This window comes from Bufo bufo, chromosome 3, assembly GCF_905171765.1.
Source record: "Bufo bufo chromosome 3, aBufBuf1.1, whole genome shotgun sequence".
Lineage (NCBI taxonomy): Eukaryota > Metazoa > Chordata > Amphibia > Anura > Bufonidae > Bufo > Bufo bufo.
The window spans coordinates 658,701,109-658,712,020 of NC_053391.1; the positions used below are offsets into that span (position 1 = coordinate 658,701,109).

Below are 10,912 nucleotides of genomic sequence, written 5' to 3' on the forward strand. Positions count from 1 at the left end.
CCGTGTGCTCTCCATACACTTCAGGGGCTCAGTTATGAAAATAGGAGCAGAATCCAAAGGTGGGACATGCGTCTACCTGACATTTCTAACATATACTAGTGATATGCCATGAATGTCCAGGATGGGTACACTCAGACTCACCATCATCATGCCTGTAGCCATCGGAGAGCTGGTAGAGGTTCGTTGGAAAGCTGTATTGTCTTGTTCTCTCTATTTCAGATTGTGAGTATTGTCCCATAGCTTCTAGTGAAGAGGCGCTGTATCTCGGTCTGTTCTTATTGTTAAAAAGTGCCAACGATGAGCTCCCTGATTTTCTTCTGAGTATTGCAGCATATGAGATCTGCTGTCCAGGAACAGCGCTGGAGGGGACTGAAATATGAATAGAAAAAACTGTTAATGAAAAGAAAAGTCAGAATTAGACCCATCACCTCTCCTGATATGTCAGTTTTAGAAACAATTAGCATTTTCCATAAAATACAAATTCTTGAGCCTTTCATAAATCTCTATGTTGTGCTGTCCTCCTCTTATTTTTCCTGGATATTTCTGAATACACTGATCTCTGGGAGTTACCATACTCTTTGTCAAAGGGATGTGTCTGGCACAGGGGCGTAGCTATGGGCTCATGGGCCCTGGTCCAAGGGTTCAGCTTGGGCCCCTCCCTTCCCTCAGTGTTTTGTGGGTAGGGAAGCACACAGCTTTCATGCTGCCTGCGGCAAAAATTGAATACCCCCCCCCCCCACCCCCCCTGCCAAATTGACCTAACCCCTTCCCTCCAGCCAGAGCTATAACTTGACAAGCATGCACTTTCTATGATACTGGTGTTTTCTTATGTGGCACAAGGGTCTTTGGGCCCGGTAGTGACTGCTACCTCTGCACCCCCTATAGCTACGCCCCTGGTCTGGCACTTGAACAGTATTAGAAGCTATAGGGACATACATGACCCCACTGGAAAAAGCCAGCTGTCAATTTATGTATAGATTTCTAAAAGTAATAACAGAGGAACAGCACTACATAGCGTAATAAGAAAAGATTCTGTAGACTTATTATTTTTTGGGATACAAAAAGGCACTAAAACAGAAATGTCGAGAGAGCTGAGAGGTCGTCTTTAACAGGACAAAATAAGAGTTATTGTGATAGATGTTCTGATGTAGCATCAGAAATAATAGGTTGCCAGGCCAGTGCTGCATGACAACCAATAGACAAGGTATTGCACTCCTAGCTACCAGACGGTCAGGGGCGTACCGCCAATAAGGCAAGGTTAGGCGATTGCCTCAGGCAGCACCAGGTGGGGCAAGAGGGGGGCAGCGGAAGGGCCATCGGCGTTGAGTGCTTTCATTGTGGAAAAGTTCATCTCTACATATTCAACTGCATCGCTGTACCCTGTACAACTGCAACCTGTGTGTAATGTTTTCCAAGTATGTCTTTAACAGTAGGGCTGGAGGGAAGGGGTTAGGTTAAGAAATTGGCATTGGGGGGAGGGGGGCCTTTCAGTATTCACCTCAGGCAGCAGAAAGGCTAGGTGCACCCCTGCCGACGGCTGACTAATCTTCCTGTTCGCTGCTGCTTTGACATAGACAGAAACGGTTAGCAAGAAGAGAGACGGCACCTGCACACTCCTCATACAGCTGATCGGCGCTGGCTCCGGTTGTCACAACCCCGACGATTTGATATTGATGACCTATCCTGAGGATAGGCTATCAATACTAAAAGCCTGGACAACCCCTCTAACTTCTATATTCAGAATACTTGACTAGGTAAGGGTACTTTCACACTTGCGTTTTTCTTTTCCGGCACTGAGTTCCGTCACAGGGGCTCTATACCGGAAAAGAACTGATCAGGCATATCCCCATGCATTCTGAATGGAGAGTAATCTGTTCAGTTTGCATCAGGATGTCTTCAGTTCAGTCGTTTTGACTGATCAGGCAAAAGATAAAACCGCAGCATGCTACGGTTTTATCTCCGGCGAAAAAAACTGAAGACTTGCCTGAATGCCGGATCCGGCATTTTTTCCCATAGGAATGTATTAGTGCCGGATCGGCATTCAAAATACCGGAATGCCGGATCCGTCCTTCCGGCCTGCGCATGCGCAGACCGGTAAAAATGTGAAAAAAGATACAAGACGGATCCGTCTGTCCGCATGACAAGCGGAGAGACGGATCCGTCCTTGCAATGCATTTGTGAGACGGATCCGTCTCACAAAGGCATTCAGTCAGCGGCAGATCGGCGGATCCGGCGGGCAGTTCCGACGGCGGAACTGCCCACCGGATCACACTGCCGCAAGTGTGAAAGTAGCCTTATCTGATACATTTATTTTTATTATTTATTTATTTATTGTACAGTCACTGTGGATATTATAGTTGCCATCATTGAAGTTAGGAGCTATAAAAATCGATTCAGCTTCATGCATGTGAATGGGCTCTTTCTAGCAAAACGTGTGCCAAATTACAGTATTATTATTAATATTAGTAGTAACTAAATAATGAATTTTTATGCCAACCCAGCCACGGATTAGTAGCAATGCCCCAAAATGTTGTAAATTCTTTATAAGCCACAGTTAATAAATGTGTTGAATGCAGACCAACTAAGGCACAGAGCTTATTAAATTGCCCCCCCATAGAGTTAAATAAAAAAACATCTGTAGCCACCACTAGAGGGAGCTTAAGAGTTTACTGCATACATTGAGCTAAATAATAATAGAGAATGCAAAAAGCTTCTATGGTCTCTCTGCTGGCAGCTGCAGGATACACAATCATGAGAATAGAGGTCCTTAATAGTGTTGATCGCGAATATTTGAATGGCAAATTTTAATCGCGAATATTGCCACTTCGAGAATTCGCGAAGATGTAGAATATAGTGCTATATATTCGTATTCGTAAATATTCTAGATTTTTTTTCATCTGAACCCATGATCCCTCCCTGCTTCTTGCTTGTGGGCCAGTGAGAAGGCTGCAAAGTCTTTTTCTGAGCTTAGCAACATCCCTAGCAACCAATAGGAAAGTTGCCTACCCCTTACTATATAAGAACCTCCCCAGCAGTCGTTTTTTGCAGTTCTGAGAGAGACAGAAGTGTCATTGCTGTGCTCTGTGCTATGCTATGTTATTACTTTAGTTAGTTAGCTTATGTACAGTGGATATAAAAAGTCTACACACCCCTGCTAAAATGTCAGGTTTCTGTGCTGTACAAAAATGAGACAAAGATAAATCATTTCAGAACTTTTTCCACCTTTAATGTGACCTATAAACTGTACCACTCAATTGAAAAACAAACTGAAATCTTTTAGGTAGAGGGAAGAAAAAAATATAAAAAAATAATAATATGGTTGCATAAGTGTGCACACCCTTAAACTAATACTTTGTTGAAGCACCTTTTGATTTTATTACAGCACTCAGTCTTTTTGGGTATGAGTCTATCAGCATGGCACATTTTGACTTGGCAAGATTTGCCCACTCTTCTTTGCAAAAACAATCCAAATCTGTCAGATTGCGAGGGCATCTCCTGGGCACTGCCCTCTTCAGATCACCCCACCGATTATCAATCGGATTCAGGTCTGGGCTCTGGCTGGGATCATGACTTCAGATGGAAGTTCATCTGAAGTTTTTTTCCATCTGAAGTCATGATTCCTCTCTGCTTAAGTTGCTTGTGGGCCAATGACTCATTGGCCCACAAGCAAGAAGCAGGGAGGAATCATGTGTTCAGATGCCCACGCCTGTATATTCGCATATTACACGATCATTACCTTGCCGACTTTCGCGTAAAAAAATACAAATTTAGAATATAACGAATATACGACTTTGTGAATGTATGACGAATATTCTACAAACTATTCACAAAATATCACAAATTCGAATATGACCCCTGCCGCTCATCACTACTGTCCATACATACATGCTACAGACATAGCGCTGTGATGTCACAAGTTCACAACAATATTTAGTGCACCAATCAGTAATATGTAGTCAGACCTGTTAAAATGTGAAGTTGCACGTATTACGACAAAATATGAGCATCATTAATTGCCAATTTGTGCAATCGCGTATATATTTTAGCACTCTATCTGCATATAAAGCCATTGTAATGTTCTGCGGTGCCAACCATTTTCTCCAGTCTCAGGAAACTTCTAGCAGCTTGAAAAATGTAGCAAAAGTGACCCACGCCAGTACTGCGCACGCAATACATGCGCATATTACATTGCCGATTTTCGCAATCAAGAAAATAATCGCAAATTATCGAATTATCGCGAAATATCGCAAATTCGAATATTGCCCCTGCCGCTCCTCACTAGTCCTTAAGCCACCTGTGTGAATGAAGATGTGGTTCTCCCATTAGTGCCCATGGCTCCATTCATTTTTATAGGAATGCCCAGTATAGAGCTTCGCTCTCTCAGATAGACCCATTAAGAAAAGTGAGCAGAGCGGTGGTCATAAATGTGACCCACGTTTCTGTTCACACAGGAGCGGCTGGCCCTCCAGCAATCACACATTTATCACCTAGTCTGCAGATAGGTAATGTTATTAATGTGAAGATCCCTTTAATGCACTTCACATTAACATTATGCCTTTACCCCCTTTTAGTTCCTTTATTTAGCAATTGCACCATGAAAATATTTTGCCATTTTAGCCCCCCTCCTCATTTTTGCAATGAGATCTACTTAGATTAATTCTCACCTGCATTTAATATATAGCCAAGAGTGTATGATTGTGAGTGTATGTATTTTTATATATACCGTATATATATATATATATATACATTTTTTTTTTTTATATTCAGTGTCAATTGAGAAGCAACTTCATAGTTCTCCTTAACTAGACGTTTCGGGCTTCTGCACTCATTAAGTAAGAATCTGCACGCTATCCTCTCGCCATGGAACTGCGGCTGACCTTTTCAATAATTTTAAGAATCTGCAAAGTACTTAGAGAAAGGGAAGTCTTCCAGCAGGCACAGCTCTCCTCCGCGCACCACTACTCCAGCTAGGCTGACAAGTCTCTGATGATCCAGCGGCGCTCCGCTTCACTCCTCATTACCGCCTATCCTGTATTTTGTCAATGATGTACAATAATAGCTGTACAAGCTAAAGAACTAGAATACGACAAAGGCTTATGATATTTCCCACCATGTGAATGGCCGAAAATAAGAAAGTTACTGAAAAGATAATGAGGCCAAACAAAATGGACCAGTCACCTGTTACCAGTCCTCCCAGTAAAATAGTCTGAGTATTGAGAAACCATTACATATAAAAATTCAATAAATAAATAAATAAAAACACCATGCTCTCTCTCCGTATACTACGTGTTGATAAGAAGCTGCCATCAGGGATAATTTGGACTCCCCCGTCCTCCCCAGTGTGTTACCATGCTTACTGCTACACCCAAAGACCCCTGAGCACTGGTCCTCCGCTTCTCCACACCCCTACAAATTAAGGGGAACCCCCCCCCCCCCATGTTAAGGCATAAATCAGAGGTCTACAGAGATCTCATAGGGCACCATAGCAAAAACTATTAGCCTATACCCAAAAACTAACCTCCCTTCTATAGAATTCCCAAATGCTTTAATGAAGTAGAGGAACTTCTTTAATTAGAAAAGTTTGCTCTGCCTCACCCACAACTTACTCGTCTTCTATGGCGGTATGAGTACACTGATAAATAATTCCTCTGCTTCTGCAGTGTCATTTATGGGGCTAAAAAAAACAAAGCTGCAAAAAACAAAACTATCGCTAAGGATATGCCACCAATGTCAGATTGGTGTGGATCCCACCTCTGGGACCCTCACCTATCTCTACAATGGAGCCCCTAAAGTGAGCGAGGGTGCACCGCACATGTGCGGCTTGGACTCCATTCACTTCAATGGCTATTTTATGGAGAACACCTGCGCATGCGTAGCCACCCTCCGTTTATTTCTATTGGAGAATGAACGGAGGGAGGTTGAGCATGGAAGGCTGTTCTCCGTTCACATCATGGGTCCTGTTCTGGAGATAGATGCAGGTACCATGGGTGGCATCCTAGTGATATGCCACCAATGTCTGAGGTGAGACAACCTCTTTAATCATACGGAAAACAGTGTTGATCCCGATTTTGTAGGATAATAGGGGTTTGCTGAGACTTAAATACTGATGTCCTATCCTCAGGATAGGTCATCAGTATCTGATCGGTGGGGGTACAACACCTGAGACCCCCGCTGATCAGCTGCTCGAGAAAGCAGCGGCACTCGCAGTAGTGCTGCAGCCTTCTCTAGGCCGAGTGATGACACGTTTCTTCGGTCTCATAGTCTAATTGCAGCTCAGCCCCATTGAAGCTCAGCTAGCCGAAAATACCTCAGCTATCTTCAGTGGCCCCATACAAAATGAGTGGAGGGCGGCTGCGCATGCACAGTGCGCCCTCCACAACTTTCGGGGCTCCGTTCTTGGTGTAGGTGCAGGTCCAGGTCCCAGAGGTGGGACCCACACCTATTAGACTATGGGGGCATATCCTAACGATACGCCCCCATTGCCTTAGATGGGAAAACCCCTTTAAGTCTCAGAAAACCCTTCTAAACCGGATCGACTGCTGCACCACGCTAGTGATCCTGATGCCGAATTTATACTCGGCCGCATTAAAAGTCAAGAAGAAGAGTCTAATGTTTTCCGCTACGTAATGTTCTTCCTTTTGATGTTTTCCTAAGCCAGTGCAAGCGTTTGTCTTGTAGCCAAAGCTTTTTTTGACCAGCCAAATTTGTCTTCTAATACGAAATCCAGTGTGTAATCCAATATTTGTCCTCAAGGGGCCAAAAGCCGTGGAGCCACGTCTATTATGTGTAACTCTGAAGATAACGGCGGTCGTTCTGATGGAAATGAAAGTTTTAGCACTAACTTTCCCCTCTCTCTACATAAAACAGAAGTTCAGATCAAAGAGAATAAACCTCGGATGGATTTCGCCTCCAGGTGCCCTTTATTTTTGTATTAAAAACACTTCTATTTTTTTTAATATAATTTAATACTTTATCTTTTTTTCTTAAGAACCTGATCAACAGCCGCTGTTGGATTTTGGGGCTATGGGATGTACAGGAAAATGAAATGACGAATTCCTTCTGCCCCATTGCCCGAGTGAGGAGAACACAGCTGCTTCTTTTATGATAAGCATAAATCAATATATGTATATTATATGTGTACGTGCAGCCTAACCATTTGTCCTGAAGATGATTTCAATGGAAGATTTATTGCGTCCGACGTAGTATTTTTTCGATTAAACTACAGATTCCTGCCTTGGGGGTGCGGGGTGGGGGGGTTATGCCTTCGCAGAGGTTTTTCAATATAAGTTGGGTTAATACAGTAGCAGGATTTTGACAAGACACTTCCAGGGTCCTCATTATAAAGCAAATACATACAGTAGGCAAAGATAATACTGTCTTACTCTATCAATAACTAATGCTGCAATACAGTGCACATAAATAATGCTGCCATACTGCGCAAGTCAATCGCACTGCACAAATAGCATGCTCGTCTATAATAAAGGGTCACGGTTACTTCTCCATCAGAAAATGTACTGTGCCAACATCGCCACAAGAGAGTGGCCTAGTAGTGTCAGCTAAGTGTTTCCTGTACACAGTAGTGTCAGCAGAGTGTGCACAACAAGCAATAGAGCCAGCTGAATCCCATACTATAAGCAACGAGTGCTGAATGCCACCCATACACATAGTACCAGCAGAGAGTAAAGGTATTATCTACGATAAGTGTAGGCAATAAAGCAGTTGGACCATCTCTTGGACCATTAGAGACCAAGCACACTGGCTTGTAGGGGTAGGTCAACCAAATGTAATGGTACCTTTCACTTAGCGATCTGTGGCTTCATTCTGCAGAAAAAATACTTTTAATTAATATGCAAATGAGCAGTTAAGTGCACTGAGGGCGTGCCCGAGCTACTATGTGCACCTTGCTCCTCCTGCTTTCTCTACCAGCCCCTCCCTCTTCATGATTGACAGGGCCATACGAGATGGTTACGCAGGAACCTCATTTTGTCAATCAAGTAAGAGAGGAAGGGGCAGGCAGAGGAAGTAGGAGGAACAAGGGCACACAGAGTGGCTTGGGCCCGCCCTCAGTGCACTTAGATGCTCATTTGCATGTGGAATAAAAGTACCTTTTCTCTAGAATGAAGCAATGGATTGATTGCTAAGTGAAAGATATAAATACATTCAGCTGAGCTAGCCCTACATTGTGCCTGGTTTATCAGTGAATTTCCTGGTGACACACTCCCTTTAAATTCTGCTTTCCTTTACTCAGTTAAAGGAGTTTTCGAAAACTGGTGAAAATTTTTAAAAATAGTCTAAAAGGCATACTTGACCTGCCCAAATTACTTCCCGTCACCATATTTGAAGCTAAGCATGGGTAGTTCAAACTTGATGTGTTTGAACTAACCATTCTCAGAGGATGGTGGAGATGAACGAGACCAAGGGCGCACTAGGAACTAAAAGTGTCCCTGGAAAAAAAACAAAAAACTATAAGTAGCCTCATGTTGTAGGTGGGTCCAGATTGAAAGAAGGTGGGGCAACACGAGTAGGCAAGGCCAACACATGTAGGCAGGGACAACAGAAGTGGGTGGGGCCATCAATACTGTAGAGCAGTACAAAATACTGCCCCTGCAGAACCAAACACCACAGCGCAGCACAAAATACTGCCACCCTCACCACAGTGTTCAACTGTATCACTGTCCTGAGGACAATAATACAGTTGAGTTCAGCAGGGTACCTATGGCTGTTAGCCAAGTGCATACGGTAAGTACCTGATACTCCTAACATTAATTAATGCAGAGAGCATCAGATCATTATGTACCTGGCTGGTGGCCACCCCTGGGCATCAGCCCACCAAGAAATTTCCCTGTAGGGTCTTTGACCAGTCCACCCCTGATCCGGTCAACCCCCCCGTGTATAGTGATGTTCCTAATGGCATGCCTCAGTTTTCTGAGTAGACTGAAAGAAGATGTACGAGCTTTAGTGGAAGTTTTTGTTTTCCGTGTGGGTGGCATCAAGTGACCAGAAGGAGATACAAAAAAATGCAAGTGTACTGCAAGATGCCCTAGTTACTTAAAGGGAATATGTCACCTACATTTTTTTTTCAAAAAGTTAAAACCAGATAATCCGTTTTTATTTTCTGACTGTAGATTTTTGGTAATTCTATTTCCTGAATATGATTATGGGGGCGGCCATCTTTCTTGTGCTGTTCTTAACAGCATTTAGAGATACGCTCTACAGAAGCCACCATGAGCCATGGACACATTGGACAGGAGGGCACCTCGTTGACTTCTAGGGGAGAGTTTTCTAGGTGTGCTCTGTGACCTAAGCTTTGACACCTATCACCTATTTTGAGTGGTGGATCCTGTATTATCTACACCAGGGATCAGAAACCTCCGGCACTCCAGCAGTTCAAAAACGACAACTCCCAGAATGCTTTATTCACTTCTGAGGGAGTTAGAAGAACAGCCAAGGAGGTTTGCATTCTGGGAGTTGTAGTTTCACAGCAGTTGGAGTGCTGAAGGTTGCTGATCCCTGATCTATACAAAGGTGTAATCTTAATCCTTCCTGCATGATAAGCAGATAACTGCATAAAGTGATCTGTATAGACAATTATTAGGCTTAGTGGCCAGTGCGAAAACTGCAAGATTTTATTTTTAATAGCAATATTGACATAGAAAATGAAAGATAACATCGTCAAAAATTATTTAAAAGATGTTTGAGATAAAAAAAAACATGATTTAAACAATAGGCCGTTTTCTGATGCATTTCCTTTATGCAATCATCCCTAATTCCATGGACATTGTGTCCACAAATGCCGAAATCCGTTTCAGCAATCATGAGGCTGTATAATAACTATATTATGGGAAATGTAATTGCTGGAAGGCCCCCTAAACAGCAAATTACAAATTAATTCCTGCGGCATTCAAAGAAATACCATTATTAAAGCAGCGCAATTACTACTCTTAAGGTAATGATTAACTGTTAGAACAATGCTAATATGACGGCCAGTCACAAACACGGTAATAATACTATTATTATCATGATTGAGAATGCGGTAAAAGCACATTGCACATTAACGCAGGGTAATTGGAACGCTACTAGTTTCTTCTGATATTTTGTTATTATGCTTTATAATTTTTTTTATTTTTATATTAATTTTTTTGGGAAAGAGGATTATACTCTATATTAGTAATAGAGAGACCAGCACTCCGTAATTCCAGTGATGAAAGAAAGGTTTCTTTATTCGTCACCCATATGTGACGCGCGTTTCGACACTAGTCTGTGTCTTTGTCAAAGTACAGGTGATAACAGCTCAAAGTAATATACAAATGGCACCATTAAATACAATTCAAATAACCCGCCTCATAGCCACGTCAGTGGTCACATGGCAAGGGGCGGACTGAACCGCCCCCAGCCATGTGATCAGTCACGGGGTCAGGGCGTCATACTGCTAGGCAACCCATCCAAACAGACTGACCATGAGTGGAGTACGGTAAGACATGTATCTAACCCATATATTATTATCTATCAGAGCGATCTTTGATCCTTTATACATCTGGTTTACACAATTTTCTGAGTAGCAATACATTAGAATTAGACCGTCTCCTCCTCATGTAAAAAAATTATATGGTCACGGAAGCAGCAATGCCCGTCACATGATGTGTCACATGACATAGCACTGTTACGTCTCAGATCCAAAAAGTATTACAAAAAATATCAAGTCTCATAGAAGATAGATTGTGCTGCGTATTGAAAATTCATGTCAAGTTCAAATATATTCCAGAGAACTGAGGTATCCATATTTGGTTACAAAACAACAGCATACATAAATACACAGTAACAATCCACAATTATTTACTGCACTCATTGAATCAGAGGAAACTACTCAGTGAATATTCCTTATTGAGGCCTTTGGGGGCAAGCGTCTCAAGTC

At 42.6% G+C, this 10,912-nt stretch overlaps 1 protein-coding gene across 1 annotated transcript in view; it reads right to left on the reverse strand.

Annotated features, from left to right (window-relative positions):
* Nucleotides 1-1,621, reverse strand: part of CNTN5 (contactin 5) — a 626,057-nt gene extending 624,436 nt beyond the window's left edge. Inside the window, exons 1-3 of the mRNA XM_040422478.1 lie at nt 1,543-1,621; nt 1,127-1,181; nt 142-365 (exon numbers count right to left, since the gene is read on the reverse strand). Of these exons, the coding sequence (XP_040278412.1) occupies nt 142-365; nt 1,127-1,181; nt 1,543-1,621 (358 nt within the window). The remainder of the gene's footprint in view (nt 1-141; nt 366-1,126; nt 1,182-1,542) is intronic.
* Between the last annotated feature and the right edge of the window lie 9,291 nt (nt 1,622-10,912).